This window comes from Heliangelus exortis, chromosome 6 (genome assembly GCF_036169615.1).
Source record: "Heliangelus exortis chromosome 6, bHelExo1.hap1, whole genome shotgun sequence".
Classification (NCBI taxonomy): Eukaryota; Metazoa; Chordata; class Aves; order Apodiformes; family Trochilidae; genus Heliangelus; species Heliangelus exortis.
In genome coordinates this window covers 13,816,678-13,841,844 of record NC_092427.1, presented here as the reverse complement: position 1 = coordinate 13,841,844, position 25,167 = coordinate 13,816,678, and the positions used below count along the sequence as shown (strand labels likewise).

Sequence of the window (25,167 nt, the reverse complement as noted above, 5' to 3'; positions counted from 1 at the left end):
CAGACAAACTAGTAATTAATTCCTTTGCAAAAATGAATTGTAGAAAAAGACCTGAACCCCCTTAGACCCACCTGATCCTTACCATGCCTGGTTTCCAACCATTTCTGAGAGCTTTTACCTCCTGCACTGCCTCATCACAATAGTAATTTGGGGAGTTAATGTCCCAATTTCCCATTACAAGTCACCATCTCTCAGTGACTACATCTCCATGATGGAGTGCAGGCTCCCTTCTGGCTGAACACCTGGCTGACATTTTGAGAATCATGTTATTTCATTGAATTTTTGGTTTCTGTGACTGCCAAGAGAAAAACCATAACCTTAGTTAGAATTGTAACACAAGTTCATCTGCCTCCTACCACGAGTTTGATTGCCCAATATGTTAAAAAAGGAGATAAGAAAACAGGAGGTGAACTAGAAATGTAGTGACACTGTCAACACAAACTGTTGCCCTAATCCTTCCTTAGCTTGGCTTGTAGACTCAGTACAATACAAACAACAAATAACAAGCTTGCTTACAAATTACAATAGTTCACCAGAAAGTGTGCTTTTTTTCCCCAAGTTTTTGTTTTTGTCAGAGCAACTTGGTGCAAAAGATCACAAAAATAAGTACCAATACATAGAAATATCCAAACTCCTGTATGCATGACTCAGACAATCAAAGAAAGAAAAAATCTTCTTCAGACCCAACAGAGTTTGGAGAAGTTTCATGTAGAAAAGGAGCACAGAGGAGAGGGCTGCCCGCACCAAAAGGGACGTGGAAAACTTGTCACTGCTAAAGGAAATGCATCAAAGTGCAGAACCAAGGGGAGCAGATCATGCTTAGAAGCTGTGATAATAACTTGTGAAAAAGAAAAACCCAAAACTCCCAAGGGCATGGCACAACTCTGACTATAGTCAGAAAACAGACCTCCCACCAAACTGAAGACTGTGAGTACAGTCCTTGATTTGGCAGGGATGTAACTGCATCACTTGGCTTATTTGATAAGTAGGCATTACAAAACTGCATGAAGGCTTTAAAATAACACTTGTCTCAGAAAGCCTCACAAGGTCTCAGCTTTTGCTCAGCTCTTTTACAAATTGTTGCTTTCTGAAAAATAATAAAGAATAAAAAAAAAAATTAAAATCCTCTTTTTGTCTGTGAAAAGCTGACAGTGCAGAACAATACTTGAAACTGATTTTCTTCGTTGTTAGCTTTGTGTAGGTGATGGCAACAAACAACAATAGCATGAGATGGTGGAGCACAAAGGGGTCAAATCCTGCCTCCTGTTACACTCTTGTTAATCTGAGAAGAAGGAAACTTTTCAATGTGGAATGAATTTCCACGTTTCTTACACGGGTGGAAATGAAGGTTGATTTTAATTCTGCAGATGGGATTTTTCTTCAGGCATTCATCTCATTGAGAATTTAGGGCTTCTGGATGGGCAACTGCTGCAGACTGAAAAGCTGATAGGTATCAGACATAGGTGCTTGGGACATGACAGATGGGAGACTCGCTTTCTTACTGAAGCTGCAGAAATACTCTAGTTCAACAAAAATGGCACCAGACATGTAGGGCTAGAAAGGCATCTTAGGCATCTGAATCATCTTTAGGTTATGGAATCTGTGTAGATCTCTCCACACGTATGCTGTCTGTCAAAGCTTCCACATGAAGCACTGAATGGATTTTTGCAGAACAGACTCAGAGAAGAGCTATCTTCTCCCAAGCCCCAGAGATTACTGATCAGATGGATACCAACTCAAATGGTGGATTTGACACCTGGTTTTCTTGTATTTAGCTGTAACCTGAAGCATGCAATTCCTAAGCAGAGATGCCTACTGTAATTTTAGATGTAAGGAGGTGCCCATCCTTGATCCCAACTGGTATATCAACAGAAACCAAGTCTCTCTTAAGACCTGTGCAGATATGTCTACTGGAGCTGCAAGGCTGGTGTAAGATTCCTGTATGTAGGCAAATGATAGGAGTGGTTAACAGCGAGAAAGATGCCCCTCTAAAGAGTGATTCATTTAATCTTAAAGGGTGCCTGAGACATTTGCTCTGTCCTCACTGACAGCAGGACAGGACTGGATGACACATATAAACCAGGTAGCCTGTAAAACCAAATGCAAAATGAAGCATATCCAAAAGACTCAGATAAAAACAATTTTCAAGTGCTTCAACAGAACTTGAGTCTAGGACTCGGTCTTATGCTCAGCAAAATCAACTGCTGACTTGATTAGGAGAAGATTCATATCCCCTCACTACACTGAAACTGCATGATGGATTGCTTGCTGCTCACCCAGTATGTGAAATATGTGATCAGCTAAATGCTAACACAGACAAACATCTCATTAAAATAAGGGTTTGGCTTACACTGTAAAAGATCAGCAATTGCTAAATAGGGTGGGTTAAGTCTGGTTCGATCAGGCTAAAACAAAGCAGAGAGAAAGCATCTCATGTTTGAATTTCAGCCACAATTTTAACTTAAATGTCAGGAATCTTGTGACTGAACACAACCTGGTAAAGGTACATCTAGGGCTTGTTTTCACAGCTAAATTCACCCAGGTGAGAATGCTGGTTTTGCCAATGTGAGTTAAAAGCCTGCCTTTTGTTTGTCTTTGTTATCACTGCAGAAATACCGTAACTGTAGTTCTTTGGCAAGAACAAGAAAGAGAAAAAAATAAGGTAAATGTGTTAAAAACTTACTCAAAACACTCACACTGCCTTGTCTCTAGTGAGGTCTCTAGTAAGTGAATAAGGACAGGTGATACACTTACTGCAAATTACATAGGTGACTTAGGACCAATGTTTTACTTCCAAAGGAGAAATGGAACTCAATTTTCAAAGGTATTTAAGTGTCTTCTAGTATTTTGAAACACGTCACAGCAAGGCAGAAATACAACTGATATTAATTTGAGTCAGGTGCTCATCTTGTTTTGTCACTTAAGCATTGATCGACGTTCTCAGGAGACTAAATTCCTTTGAAAGCTCACACTTCACTCAGGCAACAGCCTGTCTCTCACTAAAAGTCAGTAGGATTCAGCTTTCTGACAGACAGCTTTCATTTGTTTGCTATGGCCAGACACCAAAGTTCTCAGTCTATCCAGGCAACCAACTCAGACATTGTGTGACCAAATACCTTTATAAACATGGCTGTTATTGGCCAAATAATTTCTGGAAAACAGGAATCTACAATGCGTAAATCCATATCTAAGAAATTAGAAATTTCAGTCTAAAAATCCCTGCATAGCACTAGTAATTTTCAGAGGTTACATATGATACCACCAAGAAAAAAAAAAAAACAAAAAACCAAACAACTTAGTATCTTTCTACCAGCCTCTTACTTTTGTTATGAAATTTGCCTTGAGAGAAGGAAGAAAATCCAAACAACCAACACTTCCAAACAATTGATCGATACTCTAAAGTTTTTCATTAAAATAAATCATGATTTTTATACATAAAAGCATTATTCCCCATGTTTACTAAAAAATGTTATCTAGAATGTTAGCTAAAAGAAAAAAGGAAAGGCTCCTCTATTTAAAGAGCAATTTTAACATAAAACAGCAGAAATGGTTTGCAATAGATGGGGAAAAAAAGTCTAATTTGAACTGTGGAAAATGACAGCAATTTAAATGCTGGTAGATTTTTGCAAAATTGCCTTTCTCCCCTCTAAAAAAAGATCATTTTTAATTGCATTTAACTGGTACTGAAGTAAATCAGCTGATGACCTCACTAAAGAAAGTGTTCTGAAAAAAATGAAAAAGAAAAAAAAAGGGTGTATTAGGGTATTTCAAATAGTAACTTTTAGCTGGCTGTTAATAAGAAAAATGTGGACATCCTGATTTTGAACATAAGATTTTAAATTGCAAGTGATACAAATGGGTTCATTTGCCTAGCCCTCTGGCATATAAATATTCACATCTCATTACATCCATAGGTATGGATGCACGTGATTCTGTATACTTGTGCATGAATTTTTGTGTGCATACTTCTTTTTTTTCACAGATGCACACCAACAGAACCACATTTTCAAGGAGGTTTATCAGCCTGGTAAAATATATATATATATATATATATATATATGCATATATATGTATATATAAATATATATAAAATGAGGGTAAGGAAAAATGAAAACCAGTATGAAGCACATTCACTGTTCTGCCAGATCTGGGCTCCAGGCACCTACCCCTTACACCTGCTCTCTGACCTCTGAGCCACTGAGCTCTACCTGAAGCATTCGTAGCAACACTAATACCTACATTTGGTGATGGGACCTTGATCCTCCTTGAGAAAGCTCAGCATCTTGCAGAATCAGGCCCTAGGATAGCTGAAAGTAATGTAGCCACTTGAGAAATGAGAGGACCCTGCTTCATTGCTCAGTCTCCCTTTTCTGGCTACTCCACCGCTGCAGCTACTTTGCACTTTATTGTTGCACTTTAAATTCATTGAATTCCTGGAAACTAACACATAGGAAAGAAAGCAGGATGATGATTTGTATCTGCTAGTTTGGCTAGAGAAAAATTCACACTTGTGGGCTTTCTCCTCCTTTCTGTTCCATTTTTTATAAAGCCAATTAAATACATTAGGACTTCAGAGATGTTGCACGCAGCAACATGTGCTCACTTATCCCTCCCCTCCCAGCATGTCAAACAAAGCTGCTTCATCTGGGGAAAGGGAGGAAGGATGGGGAAAAGAGAATTGTTTTCCTTGGATTTCACTGCCAAGGATAAAGCAATGTTAAGGGAACACTGCTAATAAGTCATTACACATCTCATCATGTTAAAACATTCTCAGGTAATCAGAGATCATACAAACAGCCAGCAAAAGGCAAAAGAGCTGTTGTCTACTAGGTCAAGGAAGAATGGCACCAATACTAATTTCAATATAAGTGGCTTTATAAAATTGCTCAGAGTTCTGGTTATGGGGCTAGCCTCACATATTCCTCTCCATGTAAGAGAGATACCATTCAAAGATTGCCCTATCTTCAACAGATATTATTTCTCATAAAGTCTTCCAAAAAAAAGTGGTGAAGTTTCACCATATCCAAACTGACATTATTGATTCTGCCTTGCCTGTCCCCTCCACTCATCAGAAAAATAGCCTGCTACATATCTTTGCAATGCACTGCCTGGAAAAATAGCATCTGTTGCATGTTCAGCCTCATCTCTGGTTTGCTGTGGGTTATTACCTCACATTATGATTCTTTGATTTTAATCTATGTAAAAAGAACCACCACGTGGAAACCTTGGTATGACTGCAGAAGGGTGTAGGGGACAAAGAAAGAGATTTAGATGCACAATGAACTGCTTTGAATTAATTCTAATCAAGAGTAGTAAAATAAATATATATTTTTATTAGCTCTTTGATTAATTCAACTCCTGTCAGAAACTGTCAAGCCTGACAGCAAAATCTAATAGTCTTCAAAGGCTCTGCACAGACAGTAAGTCCCATGAACACCAGCAGGGTGAGAAAAGCCTCCTTTGGTGGAACTACTCCATTTTTTACCCTCAGGATGTGTGACTGACAAGAAGGTTTCTCAGCCTCCCGCTGAAACCATGCAGCACAAATGGACAGGAGTTGCATTTTCAGTATTGTTCATAATCAAGAGAGGACAGAAGATTTTGGAAAAACAGGAGAGAAGTTTAATTTGAAGTATTTAGTATCTTTTTTTAACTTGTTCCTTAATGCTTTTCCTTGTAAACAGGGCTGATTAAATGTCAGCTTTATAGGCATGACATTAGAACTCACTCTGTTAAGCTTTGGAGAAGATATTCCACTTTCTACAAACAGGAAATACCAATCAATCTTTCATGCAGTTTTGGGTTATGGGGTTTGCTTATTTTTTAGTAGGTTTTTTTTAATTTTTTTTTTTTTTTTTTTAGAAGAAGAACTGGGAGAAGGTGTGACTTGTGTTTGAGATTAAATTGTTTTTGTTTTTTCCTGTCTATATATTTTTTTCTTTGCCACAGCAGCAGCAGTTTGACCTCAGCACATGATAATCCTCCATATGGCGTGAAGAGTTATATGCTGCATTTCTAATATTTCAGACAAATACAGAGCACCTAAATCCTAGCAGCTTCCTAAAACCCTTGGAGATCCAAGCTACTATTATCCATGCTTCAGCTAGAGTTACCATAGAGTATGTTGGGTCTACATAGCCAGCCTTATGAGACAAAGGTGAAAGAGGTACACGGGAATGGTATTTATTGATACATATATTGTTGGAAAAGTACTGGTAAGACTAAAAGTTACAGTAAAAGGACAGGAGGCTGGGGGAAAGAGCTTAATGAGGACAGTTTTATTTTTCCTTACCTCACACCAGCTTCTCAACTGGTATAAACTAATGCAATACCATTAAAATAAAAACATATGTATCAATTACTGTGCTAATAATTTGATCGGTCCTTTATGATTGCTGTAAATGAGCCTGTAAAATGAATCAAGCATTTTGGTCTCATTTTTTTCCCTCTATCCTGTCCAGGTATCTGTAGAGCTACGTATTTAGCTACTTTACCTCTACTTTACATAATCCAGCTGTAGTGTAAAAGTGATTAATTGGCTCCAGAGCAAAACACAAATAAATGTAGGGACTTGAAACATCCAGAAGCCCACAGCAGAAATGAAGTGTACATGTAGATCCTGTTTTGTGTAGGGTGGTATAAAGTGTCTCTTGAGCTGGAGAAGCAAACTGTGACTGCCAGGTTCTTGTGCAGAGAATGAGGCACTGTGATTGTTGTCAGTTTCCTGTGCAGGGTGGTCTTTTCCAAATGAAAAAGAAGTTAGCAAAGAGTGAATGCATTAAAAAAAATTACAAATAAAGGAAAACAAAACAAAACAAAAAAACAAAAAAAAAAAAGGAAAGAAGGAAGGAATATAAGAAGGAAGGTTAGGGGAGTAAGAAGAAATTTCATTGTCCATCAGATGAAATATTCCCGTTTACATTCGCTCACTGTGTTCTGCAAGTCAATGTCAGCCTTAAAGGAGCTCTCGAGGTCTTCTGGATATTCCTTCTCCTTTGTCTGGCTACTTCGATGTGCTTGTTTGTGCTGATAGAGGAATCTGCTCATGATGGCAATAATGCAAAAAATTATGAATATCACAACGGCTATTACACCTGAAGAAGGATGTAAAAGAAAAGAGAGAAAGAGTGAAAATCAAAAACAAACCCCACAATTACCTCAAAAAAACATTTCCAACTGGCAACAGCTAGTGCATTGATAGACCACTTAATCTCAGTCTGTACACAAGCATCTGGCTCTATTACACTCTCCCTGGTAGATTTTATTTCTTTTTTGTCACATGAGGGAAGGCTTATAGCATCAAGCATCTATGTAATACCTCTAATATCAGTGGAATTCTGCTTTCACTGGAAGTGCAGTTGGGTCAGTATGTTTGTTTTTTAAAAAACAAGATCAGTATGTTCATATAAATTCCTGTTCTGTCATATTTTCTTCTGTGTTATCTCTAGAAACCTTGCAAGATTTATACACTTTGTTTTATGGCTTCTAGATATTGTCAAAGGCAGCTTCCTATAGGGCATCCTAAAAAATAAACAAGAGATTTTTCCTTCCAGGAAACAGCCTTTCAGGTTTTCAAGAAAAATTAAAATCACACATGAACTTATGAGGGCAGCTTTCCCTAATATTTAAATGCTTCCATATGGCCTTATGAGTTCCACTCCACCACCATCTTGCAAAGGAAGCCCAAAAAATACAGGATATGTGAATACTGTGTTGAGACTGTCATCTATAAAGCAATTACTAGTTGGCTGAGTCTTATGTCACAGAATCACATGGAATCAGAGAAAGTTTTCCTGGTGGAGGTTGGAAAGAAACTCTGGAGGTCATCTTGTCCAGTTCCCCTGCTGAAGCAGGTAAATAGGCTTTCATTATATTAAAAAAACCCTCATGTTCTTGATGATTCTGAAAGCCCTGTTTTTGCTGATTTCCAACATCACACATGGCCACTATTGGCTTCATCCATAATGCAGGTGCCTATCTAGGTAGCTTGATACAGCTATATAAAGCTGTATATTGCTAATAAAGAAAGCAAATAATAGACCTGCATTAGATTACAACAAAACTTGAACTGCATTTTATGGAGTTCAGATTTAAAGTACCCTAGATGCTTGCCTTGACAGTATATTATTTTTCTATTGTAATCTTTAAAAATGAAGTTACCTCCAATCACAGCTGAATCACTTCTGACTGCATTGGTGAGAGGCTCCCTTTCATCTGTCTTCCCAAAAGGATCTGCAGTTGGTTAAACAAAACAGGACTTATTTTCTGTATGAACTATATTCATTTTCTCTGGGGCTTAGGCAGAAGTGTTCTCTTATTCTCATGAATTCTAATCTGTTCTCAAAAGATGTGATTTGGGAGACTGGAGAATCAAACCAGAAATCTCTCTGAAAAAATAAAGTGAGCTTGCAGGACAATTTTCTTCTACATCTTTAGGGGCAAAGTTTGTTAAGGATATATTCCAAGGGAAACACAAAGTCTCTCAGTAACATCTGAAAGTGCTGTGTCAGTTTATTGGCAGAGGACTCAGTGGGATATCAGAACTTAATAGCTCACTAGAAATTTTTCTTGGTCAAAACTCTTTTTTTGATATCTAAGAAACAATATCAGGAAGAAACAAAAGGAAAGGAAGACTCTCCAGATTTAGACCTGACCTATGTAATCACTCTTTTAGGCTAAAGATGATTTAACTTTCAGATAATGGAAGTTAGGTGAGATTTATTCTACCCCAGCCCTCAGCTGGTGTCAGTAACATCAGTTACAATAAAAATTCACATCTGTTGAACATCATTCCTCCTGTACAAGAGAAAAATCTCCAGCTGGTATCTCCTGCATGGTATTATTCAAGAAGAGTAATAAAAGACTATTAACTATGTATGAATAAAGCATAAAATTAATTTTCTGCCTAAAAAAATTATGTAAGATGTCATTCATGCTCAAAAGATTATGCAAGAGCTGACACCAAATGCTATTAACATGCCACTGTTTTTTGGCAACTGTTACCAGAATTTAAGTGCTAAGATTGAAGATCTGTTTCAGGATGGTGACCAACGGACATGGGCCTCAAGAATTTTTATGTTTTGCCAAAGAAATTAAATCAGGATACAAGGAGAGGAGGGTTTGCTGCATACAAGCAGATGGTATATGACAGTAGAACTATCTCTAGTGGGAAGACAATAATCTCTGAAGCCAAAGAAAAGCAATAATGTCTCTCATATGAGACCTTAACAGGACAAGTTCCTCCTTTAAAATAAATCTGATGATATCACAGTGTGAATGGCTGGAAGCACTGCTGAGGTCAGAAGGCCCCTCTGGAAATCATCTGGTACAAATCCCTACCAAAGTCAGGGTCCACTACAGCAAGTTTCTCAGGGCTGTATCCATTTGGGTTTTGAATATATCAAAGGGGAAGACTTCACAACTGCTCTGAGGCTCCTGCCACTTTTTCCTGCTCATTGAATGGACCACTCTTGATCTTGGAGGAGGTAATCCTTGAACCAGCTCTCCTGGAACCCTCTTATGACTAGGGCTGTATCCTGTAATATTCTTCCAAGCAGGTCCGTGGCCACATCAAAGGTTGTTCTGAAGTCTGGAATTATAGTCACACTTTCTGGGTTATTCCTATTTTCCTATCACAATCTTCCTATCACAATCCTGACTGGACCACCTCACAGTTGCTACAGCCAAGGCTATCCAAGCATATCTCTGGGCAGTTCCTCCTGGTTTGGGAATACCAGGTCCATCACAACAAGAAGAGTGAGACAAGGACTTGCACTAAGCTGTTCTTCAGAAGTAACATTTTGCTGTGTAGTTTCTGACTTATGAAGACCTGCTCTTCAGCTGGGCTAGACAGACAGCTCAGGACTCCATTATTCACACAGCTGACTCTGCTCTGGCATTATTTAGTCTTTTAATATTAAAAAAAATAGCATGGTAAAGGTTGATTATCTCCATACAATCAGTACAGAGTTCAGAATACCAAAACCTCTACACGTGCTTCAGCAATGAAGAAGGTAATTTGCAGAGCTTTGTTAAATATCAAAACCACAGGAAGTTACCTTTCATTTTCTGTTTCCTAATCAGAAAGAGTGTGTGTGGATAACAGAGCTGTGAGTGATTGGATTTTATTCAGTATCTTTCTGCTAGGAAACTTTCTTGAAGACAACAAGTACTCCTCTCTGGAGCAAAGAGCTTCCATTGTTTTCCAGTTATAAATATAGAAAGCTTTCTTTACACATTTAAAGAAAGATTTCCTAGAGGGCTTTTTTTCTTGCATCTGTACATTAGAAAATCAACACAGAAATGTACAATCAACTTAGATGTTCTATTTTTCTTCTTATACACTCAGTAATGAGAAATTGGGTACTGATGAATTGAGATGTAAGCAGTACATTTAAAAGTTAATCCTTAAGTCTGTCTTCCTTTTATTTCTTAAAATGTGTCCTTTCCATGTATAAATGTAATTCTCAAGTACATCTATACAAAGTATAATTTGCTACAAATTGGATTTTTTTTTAACAGGAACGTACCGCCCAGTTCTCCTACTAAAGCACATAAAGACACAAAGTCTTCAGAACTAACACGTTCTAAAGATCTTATTCAGGCTTTAATAAAATCCAGTGTGAATAGTCAGGCAGTAGCGTTAGTTAATTCTTCACACAGAGAGGAAATAATATTTTTAAGCAATGTGGCAAAGACAGGCACGAGCTTTTACGACCATTCTGCATTTCTGATGTAACAGTGCTGAACCTTGACAAGAGTGCCACAGTGCCACTAATTGTAACCTTTAAGTATTATAGTTCAAAAATGCTCTGCTCTGCTCTGTGTTGTGTCCTGCAGTTCTGAGCCTCAGTTTTTACTGCTTTCTGAACTGCTTTAGAAAAATTAGATCATTGAGGTGAAGGATCAAAGGGCAAGGAGTTCATATTTTTTCAGTGTCATTGTTCATTTGGTATTTACAAGACACACTTCTGTGCGTCAGAGCAGATACCAGAGACAACTCTGGGTGGTGAGAAAAAAGTAAAGGGGTGGGAAAAAGCACAGACACTGGCAGCTGCTCTCCACAGAGCAATCAACAGCATTTTTCCCTATGTAGAATGCTAATGGCATCATTTATTTTCTGCTGAATATCTTAGGCAGAAGCTGCAGGAAACGGGGATTTGATGCAAGGACAAATGTCAAAGAAAACATATTATGATCTAAAACAGTTTTATTAGTTACCAGAAAAAAGAAAGTGGCTTCATAGGTCAAAGGGCAAAAAATAGCCCTTAATTTGTACCCTTTTCTTGTCACTAAGAATTCTGCCACATACACTGATGATTAAAACAGCAAATTGATTGCCCCTGTTCCTGGTTACAACACTTCCAGCTGCTCTGGGTTTCTTTCTCTGCATACAAATTCACATATGCAAAGTACTCAAGATTCCCAGAGTACAGTGTCAGGATTTCAAAAGATAAATGAACTCTTTGGACCATTTTACTGGTACCACTCAGGCATCATAGAATGGCTAGCATTGGAAGGGACCTTAAAAATCATCCAGTTCCAACCCCCTGCCATGGGCAGGGACACCTCCCACCACACCAGATTGCTCACAGCCCCATCCAGCCTGGTCTTGAACATTTCCATAAATGAAGCATCCACAACTTCCCTGGGCAACAGTGTCTCTCCACCCCCACACTAAAGAATTTCTTCCTAATATCTATCCTAAATCTACCAGTTTAAAGCTATTCCTCCTTGTCCTATTGCTCTATGTCCTTGTAAGAGGTCCCTCGTAAGACATAGTGCTCCTTCTCTTTAGTCTGAGAGAATAAAGTACAAGCATTCAGTGAAAGTCACACACATGTGTCAAGGGGTTTGTACAAGGATTTTTTTCTTAATTTCAGATAGGGTGGGAATAAATTCAACTTGCTTGTTGTACGACTCCAATTGCTGATCACCACTGGGATTTGGAATATACGTAATGGATGTGTTCTCCTTTCAGATCTGCAGCACTGGAGCAGTCTGGGGTGGATGGGAATGACAAATCAGAGGCATAGCCATATTTCCAATGCCGGTTCTATTGTGGCTTTGGGACTTTTTTGTTTATTCTAGGCATGTTTTAGACAATCCAGGAACTTAAGTCTGAAAACTCTCATTTAATATAATCTTATAATATTGTTTTATAAAATTGCTCAGTTAGAGTTCTGGTTATGGGTCCTGAGCTAATCCTAATGCACATCCTTCAAACTTCTCCTTCTGAGATAAGCAGCAACTTCCCAGTTGCCATTTTTACACTATCATAATTGCATTGCAGCAAAAAGAAACCTCACCCAAAAGTACCCTTCACATTCCTCCTGCCCCTCGTGGCTGGACATACCTGATGAGGAATATATCGTGGTTACTGTGTTCACATCAGCTTCCATTATGGATGCACAGCTGGATTCAGTCAAGGAGCCTTTGACAGTCACAGGAGCAATGCTGGGATGGCGTAAGGCAGCCTTCAGGGGAGCAATGTGGTTGTACTGAACAGAGGACAAGCAGCCAGTGAAACCATAGACATTTGCCTTTGAGACTTCAGGGTCCAGTGACAAACTATCTGCAGTGCAACAGAAAAACACTATGGGAATTATCTGTTTTAGGAAGAATTAAAAAAAAAAAAAAAAAGCAATCCTTTTTACCCTTGCCCATCCCTTTTACTACTTCATCCAGCCCCAGCTGTTCAAGTTCTCCTTCAGAAGAAGTTTTCCTTCATCATATTGCTACATTTTTTAATAATAAGAGTTCCTTGGAACCCTTCTAAGTTAGAAGCTAGGTTCTCACTCTTCTAGCCATTAATGAAAAAAAAAAAAAAAAAAGAAAAAAAAAAGAAAAAAAAAAAAAAAGAAATAAAAAGCCCAAACTATACCTCCTTTAATTTAAATCAAAACCAAACAAAGTATCTCTATGGTCTTTTTCAGCCTGAAAATAGCACAATTCATTTATTTGTTGGTCTGCATTCATTTAAATTTCACAAAGAGAAAGCCAATTCAAAGGTATGTGTTTTTCATTTAGTTCCAAATGTCCTAATATCAAAGATTGTTTGGGAAAGTCAGTGAAGGACAGTGAAGCAATCTTTCCTTTCCTGCAAGCTCTCATTTATTTATTTTCCAGAAATTGAAATTCATACTGCCCAGAGGTCTGCAACATGATGCGCCTCATACCTAGGTCAATCAAACTAGAAAAAGATGCCAAAAATGCACACATATATGGTATTAGAAGTTACTAAAAGTCTTTAAAATTACCTCTTAATTTAAAAATACTGAACTTCTAGCACTGGAAGTTTTGGAAATACTTCCAATGACACTGGAAAATAAGGATTTCCAGCTTTTAAAGTTTATTTTCAAAGCTTGAAAGAGTAAGATGGTAAAATTGAGAATAGGGTCTAATTTTCCCAATATCATTCAAATATGGTGTTTTTACAAGCTCTCAGCCAAAAAGATTTAAGAAAAAAAGTAGACATTCTCTTTAACTGACATTGTTCTCTGAATTAGATAAACTTGTTTTACAAATAAGAAAATACAGAGAAATCTCAAAACCTGCCCAAATCACACATTATTTTGGTGCTCAAGATCTGTGACCTTTGTGTCAGGCAGTCAGCAGGAATCAGCAAAGAAAGATTTCTGTCTGAATGCCTTCATGGAAGTGTAACATAGGAGAGCTTGGCTGTTTGTCAGCAAACCCAGGTATGGGGTGAGGCTGCTCTCCAAGGGGAGCAGTACAGGAGAGATGCTCAGTCTGCAGAGCTGTCATGGGGACAGGCTCCAGACTGGGAGTAACTGCAAGAATGAGAGATGGGAAGAGAAACAGTGAGGCTTTACCACTGGAAAAAAAAAAATCGTGGCCTTACAGAGGTTCACATTTGCTCTTCTCAAAGTGTGTAGGAATTGGCTGCATTTAGTTTTTTAATGAGATTTGGGCAGGGATGTTACAAAACAGACAAAGAATTCTTTCCAGGTTTCTGCAAGAAGGTTAATATGAAACTAAAAGATTGACTTAAGACTATTTGCAATCTTTGTTGAATTTATAAAACCCTTTGTAAACATCCCTGCTCTCAGCCTTTTCTGCTTTCTTAGCTCTGACACAAAAGGCAGTATCTGCTAGACATCAGGAAGTCTAAGTCTGTTCTGCCCCAATCTGCAAAAGTTAAAGCCTAAGAAATAATGAATTCCTTTTTCATGGTACAGTAGTTTGAAAATTTTAAGACACGGTGCTCTTCAAAGCTTTTTGTGAAAGTCAAATTAAGGGGCAATTCCAGGAGTCTTTTGTCACAGAAAGCTTTGCATGAATGAGAGCTAGGAGATTTATTGTTGAAAGTATTTGGAATTTGGAAAAAAAACAATATCAAAGAACAAGCCAAAACCAACCACAGAGTCTGCTGGTAAAAATCCCATGTGCACAGATGCAGTTTTCTTTATTGTATAGCTTTGGGTGCATGCTTTTGTCTTTCAGAACATGGAGTTTTCACTATGCTCAACAAGAGACCTGCACAGCTTGGATGTGAACGACTCATGCTGCCCTCTGAATTCTTGAGTGGATAACATAAATCTGTCATTGTGACATGGTTACTTCTGTCAAAGGCTTATTAAAGGCCACTCTGTCACTCGAAGTCCTTAAATCACGATAAAATGCTTTTCAAAAAGATATTTTCACTATATGACAGGGTGCTCAGTACGAGAAGCAGCTCAGTGAAGGTCCAAGGTCTGTGCTGAAGCAAGGTCGTATGAAACAACAGCAGCCTTCCTCTGACCTGGTAACCCTGTGAGTGTCTCTATGCTTGTGACTGGCCTGGAAAATCAGACTGAATTGCTGCTGCTGGCTTTGTCTGTTCTGACATTTTAGCTTTGCATTTCTGTTCTTGGTACTGGAGACCGAATTACTTCAGGTAATTTCTACATGGGGGGGGTGGGAAGGCAATAATTTTTGGCTTTTGAAAAATTTAACTGATAATTCTCCTGAAGTTTATTCATATTTTTAGGAAGTAAGCTTTGTCTGCTGAGTTGTACAGAAGTTGGTCTGTATTCTTGCTGAGACCTCTAGCTGCTCCCTGGAAGCTTTCTGCAATACCACAGCTCAGTTGACTTCTGTGTTGGTTTTGTTTTTCTCTTTTGTATGTATTTCCAGTGGCTTTCTGTGATAATGAGGATTAAGTCTAACATGTCGATTTATTATTTTAAACTTTATTGATTGTAGCAACCTAAGTTTATCTGCAGATTCATTCCTTTTCATCAAAGCAGACATCCTGTTCCACTGATGTTTCTTTGTGCACCTCTGCCATATACAACACACTTGTTTTAAGATCTTACATAAACAGAGTAATTTAAAGTCTTAATAGCTCAGTAACGGGGAATTAATTTTCATAATAAATAGAATCCTGCTAGAATTTGCTGGGACCAAGCATTAAGCTGCTCAGCAATGTAGCAGCGAAGTCTCATAATAAGCAATAACTGCTATGATAGAAATAACATAACTGTAATCAAAGAGGAATCAAGAGTGTTATTTGTGTGGAGAGTGGCTCAAGAGATTTTCTTTTGAAGATACCACTGTAGAAAATGGGACATAAGCATTACCCAATATATTTTTGTTCTTTCTTTATAAACATTAATTTCATATCACTCAGAAACTTAAATAAGACCCCGAAGTTTATTTGTGTGCTCACTTATATCCAGGAAGGCCCATCATGGATTTTCCTTAATTGAATTTTATTTTAACGTCAGTGAGAGCAGGCATAGTCTGTTCTAATTTTTATGCCCTAATTAATTAATTAATCAAAGTGAATCACTGGTAAAAGCGCAAAAGCTAATGTACTCTTTATGCTGGAGCACTGGTTGTCCTTTTTTTTTCAATTATGAGAAATAGAAAGATGATTTTTGTTATTGGGTTTAAATGTAACCATCAGCTCATTTTGACAAGGTGCTCAGCAGCACTGACAAGATTACTTCTTGGACACTGTCACTAGATTTGAGCCCATGACCCTGAAGTAAAAGGATTCTTGTACACTCCACAGTGCACCTGTCTTGGAAGAGTTCACTAGGAGGTATTATAGAGTTGCTTCAAATATATGCTGCTATGTCCTTCAACAACCTCAGTAGACATTGCTGATATGAATCATTAATTTAGAAAGGGCAGAAAGCATATCTTAGGTTAGACTGGAACCCACAAAAAGGCATCTTGGAAAATTGCATTTACTGGTGTAAGCCTTCTAGAGAGGCAGCAGAGCAAACACAATTTTTTCCTGGTTAGAACCATGAGGTCAACCGGTTTGGCTGATGCTTGAAAAAAGGATAAGCTTGAATAGGAGACATCTCCATTTAGTGCAGCTCCAAGACACTTCTGAAAAGCAAGGGACAGCAAGAGCAAAGGTACTTTTTTCTTCAGGAATTAATAGAATGAGCCAGGATTTGATTGCTGACAGTTGAACATTTTGTACCAAGTGGAACATCTGAGACTTTTCGTTTCATTAGGCTTAGAAGAGATAATTTCAAACATGCATATTGTATGTTTTCTTAAAAACAGTTTGTCATTGAAAATGAAGTGCTACTTGTTTGCAATGTGAAATTTGTTATATGCAACAGTTTTTGACATTTGAATCCTAATCTGTCACAGCACAGCCAGCCCTGTGATTTTGCATGGACTCAAAATATAATCTATATAAAAAAAGGAAATATGGAAGGAGATGGAGAGACAATGTGCAAAAGAGTACCTGCTTTTCTCAGGAGCAGACAGCTAAAATTGACTCAAGTAGCAAGAATGCAGGCTAAAAATAAGAATCCATGGATAGAAGTAGATGACCTTGGACACTCTAAGGTATTATTATTATAAAGGACACGTGGATTTAAGCATGGTACTATTATCATGCAATGAATGATACTGCTGAGAAAAAGCTCAGAATAGGTAGCCTCTTTTTGATAGAGACATGATGGCATTATTGGCTTAGACCTTGGTTAGCTTCAAGTGGCTGGAGTAGCCAAACTTGGCTTCCTTTAACTGCTGCCATCTTGGTCCCGAATGACTCTCCTCTCTTACCCTATGTAGTCATTTCCATGTTCCTTAATGTTTTACTAGGCTACTAGGGGGAAAACCAATCACTTTTAAAGTTGCCCTATAATACCTGCACGAGATTTTTTTCCACACCGTGGTCCTTTTAAAAAATAGATATTCAGGGAAAGAAGAGTCTCCAGTAAAGAAAAGAGGTTTTCAGTGACCTGAAGACTCCAACATCTCTTGTGTTCACAGCTTCATTGCTTCAAATGCTACAGCACAGTATTCAGAGACTGCACCTTCAAATTTCTCAAGCAAACTGTGATCTTACAAGCTAAAAATAGGAAATGACTTTGCACCAAAAAAGTGGACTTTCATCTTTTTCATCGAAACTCTAAAAGGAGATGCTTCTTTAGGAAAGCTTTAGTATCTCAGAGTTAATGTTAACTTACCCATTCTGATTTAATTATCCCATTGTCATCTCCCCCAGTATCTCTTGAATGAATTGCTCTACGACCCCTTCAGTATTCAGATTCTATTTTCTTCTTGTGAACTTTTAATAAGAAAAGCTATTGTAGAAATCATATGAATATTGTACTGCACCTACATAATGATTTTATTAAAATTGCTTTCCAGATAAACTTTTTTTCTGCATATATCAAAGCTGAATGATTCAGTGGAAGGACTCCAACAACTTGAGTGTGTTTTATCTCAAGCTTTTAGAGATAAAAGATATCATGATCATGTGCTAGACTACACAGTTTTTTACATTGCCAGTGTGAGAAGGCCTGCTATTTCATCACTTTGAAGACACAAGTAAATTAGGTTAACATTAATAGGTGCTAAAGAAATCTTTGCAATGTTTTTCTTCAGAATAGAATCACTACACAACTAGTATATTAAATTGCTCAGAAGCAGATTTACAGACAATGAGACTCCTTATCTGCATCAGTGATTATTTTTCCAGGAACCATAATGATGAAATATATAGACATGTTGGGGCACAGTAAGAAGTTTTCAAAGAATCGTTAAGGTCAATCCCAAAACAAATAAATTGCATTTTCCACTGACATAGCAGGTTTTTACAGAAAATACCTAACTATATGCAAATTTATCTCTGAGATCAGAGATTTAAAGAATAATTTAAGTGGAAAGACATCTCTGAAAGTCAAGCAGTTCAATCCCTTGTTCAAAGCAGAGCCAGCTTCACAGTTAGGTCAGACTGCCAATAGAGCTCATGTGGTTAAATACAGCAGTATGATCTCTGCAATGAGTACTAAAAATAAATAAACTAGGGCTCTGGTTAAGATTTCACTGAGGCTTTGCAATAAACTGCATTACCCACTTGGGGTCTGAATCCAGTATTCACTAAAGTCCATGGAAAAAAATCCCATGGATAATGATGAGCTTTGGATAGGTCCTTTTGTGTCTTGCCTCTGTACTGGTGAAGCAAAAATGGCAACAAACTACAGGATTATCTTTCTCTATTGCTGCTGGATATTGTGAGGATGAATTCAACAAATGTCTGTTGGCCACTTGAATGCAGCTTCTTTTTACTCCCTTGTCTTCAAAGCCACACTTATATTTAGATTGATCTGTCTAAGGCAGCTATATGGCCCCATTACTGTGGATCTGAACTGCTCACAGCCTTTAATGCTTTTATCCTCCCAGCACCCTTCTGATGTAGGGATGTTCTCTTATCCATGCTTTACGGATAGAGAATAGATAGTAAAGCTCAGACTGGTTCCAGTGGGAATAAAATGCCTGCTTATCTTTATATCTGCACGTAAATGACTTGCCCAAGGTCATTCAGGCAGTCGGTGGCAGAGAGACTGTCCCTATATTTTATACGTCAGGTCAGCCCACTCTGCCTTAAATGGAGGAGTTTTTCCTGGACTTCAGAGCTGAGTGTAGGGAAGCCATTGGAACATGCAGCAGACTTGAAAAGCAGAAAATATGTCAGTTTAAGCAGGTTGAGAATAAAGGGAGTGTAATGGGGCTGGGGGGTAGGAACCACTATTATTTAAAAACTGGTCATTTTACAGAAGTGCTCTTTTCAAGAGTTCCAACTGTGCTAAAATGGTTATCATAAGAAAATCTGGTGAGAAAGAGGTTTCAGTCTTTAATGATGTTCAGCTGGAAGCCCTCTTTGAGATATCTCAGCCAGTGGGAAATGAATGTGGAGTTGAGAAAGAAGGTGGAATAATCATCTGGTTAAGCAGCCAGGACCAAGCTTTTAGGGCAGGCAAATGAGCATTAGTGTGATGAGAAAGAGAGACAAATTTTCAGAAGAGTACAGCACAGATATATAGGACACAGAACAGAGTTCTTCTGTATAGTTTTGTATTTCAGTGGACACTTAAATGGTCCCAATGAATGCCTCTAGATACCTAAATTACAGTGGCATCCAGAACAAACACCACAGAAAGCCAAGGTCTACTTCAAAGCATCACAGGCCCAGAAGTTTTGCTGAGGAGATGAGAATGACAAGGAATGTTTTACCTGTAAAACAGTATAAATGATGAACAGATATTCATTTTAGTTCTACACTCCTAAAATGACAAGGTCCAGCTCTTCTCTTGATACACAAGGCAGTACTCCTGACTTCATAGCAGTAGGGATTTTCAGTGTTATTTTTTTTATTTTTTCAGCATGGGACAGTGCAAAATGAGTAAGTTTGGAGATGATATAAAATTAAGAGGAGGAGTTTGCACACCAGATGGTTATGCTGCCATTCAAAGGGACATTGACAAGCTGGACACACAGGACAACAGGAACTTCATGAAGTTCAACAAAGGTAATGCAAAGATTTACACTTAGGTTAGGAATGAACCCCACCTACTGACACTGGCTGAGGCTGAGTAGATGGCAGCTTCGCAGAAAAAGATATTGGGGTCCTTGTGGACAACAAGTTGACCATGAGCCAGAAAAGCACCCTTCCAGCAAAGGCAGCCAGCACTACCCTGGCATCCAGGGTTGCCTTGGGAAGAGCATTGCCAGCAGACAGAAGGTTATTCTTCCTCTGTACTCTGCATGGCTGTAACACTACTGGAGTGCTGGGTCCAGTTCTGGACTCCCCAGTAGAAGACAGACATGAACTCACTGGAGTGAGTCCAGTGAAGGGCTGCAAAGATGATTGAAGGAATGAAAGAGGCTTCTTCATATGAGAAGAGGCTTGACAGACTGTTTATCCTGTAGAGGCTAAGGCTAAGTATTTGTTATTCTGTGAGGCCAGAAGGACTCTACTCAGCACAGCTACAGCTGTAGGATAAACCAAGAAAATGAAATGCTGACACAGAAGAAAAAGTTTGTGGAAATTCACTTACCATAGAAAGAACAAACTGGAATTACAGAATCACAGAATTATTGAGGCTGGAAAAGACCTCTGAGGTCATCAAGTCCAGCCTATGGCCAATTAGGAATAGGCTTGAATTATAAGTGAGTTTCTGGGATACATTATATGATTCCTGATACAGCAATAAGATCTCCCAGCATCTGGATGGCCAAGTTTATGGCTTCAGTGTCATTACAGAAAATGAACTATTTCTGCTATTATTATTATGAGTAACAACAACAATAAAACAAAACAGCAACAACAATAATATTGCTAAAACAAAATCCCAATAAACTTTGGGGCAAGAGACAAATAACAGACGGGTATATCCATTAAAAGCTGTCTGGAGACAAGTCTGTGGTGCTCAGTGGAACTGTGCCAGATCTCTAGAGATACATCTGGGCTTTTTGGCTTTGCATCAACTCTGTACTTGAAAGTTAATCATATTTTTGTGAATAAATCTAGTTTCTCTCCATGATGCTGTGCTGCACCTTGTCGGCCTGCTGCCTGCATATTTGAAGGTCTTTGTGCTATGTCCCATCTTGCTGGTTAAGAAAGATTTGGTTTATTGATTTGGTGTCTATAGCTGGATCTTTTGGTAGAGGTCATGATGAGAAATGCTCTTTTAGATTTTCAGCACTACAGCTGACAAAATGATATTTTTAGCATAGCTCTGACTTGGGCTGAAGTGTCAGGTCCCAAAAGCTGTCCACAAAGGTTTGGAGGACTACTACATTCTGAACAAACATTCGTTATAATTATGGGGAAAATCAGTTCCTGCCCTTAATCTACTTAGTAAAACTTGATGAAGAATGCACTGATGTCATTATATACAATTATACTGCACAAGGAGACCCTGGAAGATGTCCATTGTCTCTGTCTAGGTACCAGTCCTGCTGACCCTGGGTGCTTAATAATAAAACATAGAATTATAATAGTGAAAGAGATGTCAGGCTTGATATGGAGGCCAATTCTAAAAAAGGACTAAAAATGTCTATAACCAAGGAAGCATTTACAATCTTACTGGCAATGAATAAGACTCTTAACATAAAGTAATGTAACATACGTGGCAACAAAATAGAGGAGTTCTACTTCCCAGATTTCTGTGAGTTTTCCTGCTCTTGGAATGAATTTGTAGTAGTATGAAGGGACAAAGATGAAGAAGGTCCATGCACAGAGCATGCAGAATTTTGGCCTCAATGCTGTATGTAATATAAATATTCCTTGCAGAAAGTACTGGGAATGGAAAAGAGGGTAGAGGGGATAAAGGCTTGCAGTGCTGTTCTTATCATTAGGAAACAGAGATGGCTTGAGAAGAGCAAGCTGAAGTTAGGAAAGTGATATCATTAGGCTAAATACTACCTTATGAAGCCACAGAGGCAAGTATGAGGCACCTTACCAGAGGAAGCAATGGGAGGACCTAGTATTGCTATCAGTGCAAACAAGTAAGCTTCTGAATTTTTGCATTGATGATGTAAAAATTGGAGTACTGGCCAGCCTTTACAGATAAACCAGTCAAGCAAAAACTCAGCCCCTTTAAGAACCCAACATGAAGCACAAGGTAACTCCAGTACTACAACAACTGATGAATCAGGATTATTTTTAATAGAACTTACCTGTGACCTTACCCAAGGTGAGTGATTTGATGGCCTTAAAATCGATCTCAGAAAAGTTGTGTTTTAGTTTGAGAACTTGATCAACCTGGAAGAGGTCAATAAAACTAGTTAATTACAGCAGCATGTAGACACCCCCATATCTCTCTGTACTGCAAACTTCTGGGAATACCCTCAGCTGCAGATCAGTTAATTCTGTCCTCAAGCGTGATTCAATTTCTAAAGACAGCAAAATGAAGGCACTTTGATTTTAGCATAAGAAGCTGAAAGGTACACCAGAATTACTATATAAAGGGCTTTGAAGAAACTTTGCCTGTAGAAAAGATTAAAATGTTTTGACACTGAAAGCCCCCTACTTCCTGAAATCCATATCAAGTCACTCCAAAATATACTCAAAAGAGGCCTCTCTAGAAATCTATTGTGAAGAATTACTTTTGCCCAGAAGAAAACTGCAGTGCAGCAGACAATGGAAGACAAGTACTTAAGGAAATCCCTGGCTTTTAGCAGAAATCTCTTTCCTAGATAATCAGGCCTACCCACCTTAGTTGTGTGCTAACTATTTTATCATTTTACCACCCAGAAATGGAAACTGCAGAGGACAAACCATGACACTCCCTGTGTTTCTGCCTCCTTCTCCTAGTTCTTTAGCAGATGGATTCTCTTTAGACTATGCCACTCTTCCCTGCTAAACCACTGCCGCCCATGTCTAACCAAGTTGTTTTATAAATATGAACTGCTATATTTAGCCTCAGTAGGAAAGCAGAAGGAGCAGTAACAGTGTCCTGCCTTGGAAGAACAGGCATTGCAGGGGAAAAGAAGGCAGAGGAGGGTTCTTGTCTCTCATGAAGCGGTCACAGGAAGCATGACTGGCTTCTAGCAAAAGAACAGGGCATCATCCTGCACACGATGGCTGCACCAAGCATTCCCTCAGATTTTCCTTGGCTGCTGAGGTAACATATTCCCTTGGAGCACGTACACTAAATGAAATTAGATTTCCAGCTGGTTTTCTTCCTCTTAATGAACCATACTGTGTGTTTCCCCTGAGACTAAAGGTCATAGACATTCCTAAGCCCCAGATGCAGTCCAATGGTCCGGATGAACTTCTAGCCAAAGGTGTTTCTAAATTCACAGATTGTCAAAGACAAGGGAAGGATCACTCTGTGGGAAACACCATGGATAGGCAGTCTTTGAAGCAGGGTCTAAACCACAGGGCTGTTCTGTTGCTGGACCAGCTTTGGTTGCACCAGATCAATGTGAAACCTTTGTCTCCTGATGATTATCAGGACTGAAATCAGTAGCTCTGTTTATGGCATGAAGTATTATTTTACATGCAGTCTAAGCCATGACAAACCTGAATGATGAGCTCTCTGCCTTCTCTGTTGATCTTCACATGGTGCAGCTCTCGGTTGGCAAAATTTCCCGAGTCAATAGTGAAAATGAGAAGTCCATCCTTACTCAGCTTGTATCGGACCTGTAAACTTCCTTAAAAGCAGAGCAAAATTCTATGTATAAATCCTGTGTCCATAATGAGACACTGCTCAATAGCTTTACACAACATATAACTAATTTTCTTTTCATTACAGTGAAGCGACAAGGTTAAAAAATCAAGAGAAAGAAGGTTGAAGAGAAATGTAAGAATTCGAACTGTAATGAAAAGTGCAGAAAAAAATGCACTGGAAATGTTTTCCTTCTTAACAAACTCTGCTATGGAGAAATACAACTTGATTGAGTAATTAGGTATATCAAAGGAGAGTGTGTCTGCAGGTCAGACATTAGCACAGCCACAGAAGTTGATCTGCATTAGTCTGTTAAGGATCACTTCCACCAGAGGGCATGCAGGTCTTGCACTCTTGTATTAAACTTATATTGGTGGATTTTACTGTTCCTTTTCATCCAGATATTAGAGATAATGCAGAAGACAGTGAACACTGTGAGAATTATAAGTTAATTTCAAACATTTAGAGGCCCTGCCTCAATGTGATTTATATGCAATATTCGAAAAGATAAATTGTAAATAATTATACAGAAAAAATATTTTTACTTTGTTGATCTAGCGTATTTGAAGAAATAAATGTAATTCATATAAAAAATAATTCCAAACATCTCTTTCAGCCTTTGTAGCAAAAAAACCATTATGATTTCTGATAAATAACAGTACCATAAAAAATTAAAATGTGCAAGAGAGCAAGGAATCTCATATGAATTTTAATCCTTCCACAAGTGACTACAGGGTGTAGATATATAGATACACACACACACACACACACATATATATACTTTAAAAGGTAACCTATTTTTCTGAAGTCCTTGCAACCTTACTTTTCTAGGAATTATGTAGCAAGGAGAAAGAATTCTGTGAGCTTTTGAAGATCTTTTTATGCAACAGCAGCCAAATATTCAGAACAGCGGTACCAGAGAGATAAAAAACTTTTCTGGGGCTACTTTGTTAGTGCCTCCAAGGAGAAAATGAACGGTGACAATACCACAACCCTGAGTGAAGTCCTTCATTTATTCCCTGTTCTGAAGGTCATCACAGGTACCTCTTATCCCCTTCCACTTTAGCACTTATGTTAGGACACGGTCAACCTTTTCCAACCATTGCTGGATGCTGCAAAGGTTGTCTGTGCTGAATGGGGACTGACTGGCTGCTTGTCCCTGAGGGACACGTTCACACCATTTTAGCTCTAGGACCAGTTTCAGTGTTTGCAGAGGCAATGCTTGAGTGCACATTGCAATGCAGCTCCATGTCAGAGAAGTCCTGCACGAGCTGATCCGTATGCGTGGTGCATTGCTCTCCTTTTCTCTCACCAGGATGTCTGGCTCAGGCTCCTAAGAGCTGCACTTTGTAATGTTCAGTATATCCCAGATGAGCCCTGCCCCCTTTTGAGGATCGAAATGATCCAAAAACAAGAGGGAGAATGAGAATGAAGGACTAGGATGAAGGCTTTTTAGTTGATTTAGAGGGCTGCTGGATCAGGTGAGCTTTCAAAGTGAAACTAAAATAAAAAAAAGTGAAAACTAAAGTTTTCACTAAAATAAACTAAAATAAAATGAGATAAAAGGCATTTGCTTTCTCACATATAGTCATAGATGCTAGAGGTGAAATTTGTGAAGAGATCGAGGTCAGTAACAAGTGCTAAATTATTCAGTGTGATACTATAGGTACTGATTCAGCTGCTCCAAATATTGTGAAGTTCCCACCCTCTCATTGCATCAGCAAGAAAA

At 38.5% G+C, this 25,167-nt stretch overlaps 1 protein-coding gene and 1 long non-coding RNA gene across 2 annotated transcripts in view; one reads left to right on the top strand and one right to left on the bottom strand.

The window, feature by feature from the left end:
- LOC139797492 (uncharacterized) overlaps positions 1-17,677 on the top strand; it is a 28,022-nt gene extending 10,345 nt beyond the window's left edge. The window contains exons 4-5 of the long non-coding RNA XR_011726492.1: positions 12,936-13,010; positions 14,467-17,677. This is a non-coding gene — a long non-coding RNA (uncharacterized lncRNA). The remainder of the gene's footprint in view (positions 1-12,935; positions 13,011-14,466) is intronic.
- The window catches only part of CNTNAP5 (contactin associated protein family member 5), a 264,807-nt gene continuing 245,798 nt past the window's right edge, over positions 6,159-25,167 (bottom strand). Inside the window, exons 20-24 of the mRNA XM_071746754.1 lie at positions 23,294-23,424; positions 21,946-22,030; positions 12,356-12,574; positions 8,161-8,232; positions 6,159-7,094 (exon numbers count right to left, since the gene is read on the bottom strand). Coding sequence (XP_071602855.1) covers positions 6,898-7,094; positions 8,161-8,232; positions 12,356-12,574; positions 21,946-22,030; positions 23,294-23,424 — 704 coding nt within the window. The 3' untranslated portion in view covers positions 6,159-6,897. The remainder of the gene's footprint in view (positions 7,095-8,160; positions 8,233-12,355; positions 12,575-21,945; positions 22,031-23,293; positions 23,425-25,167) is intronic.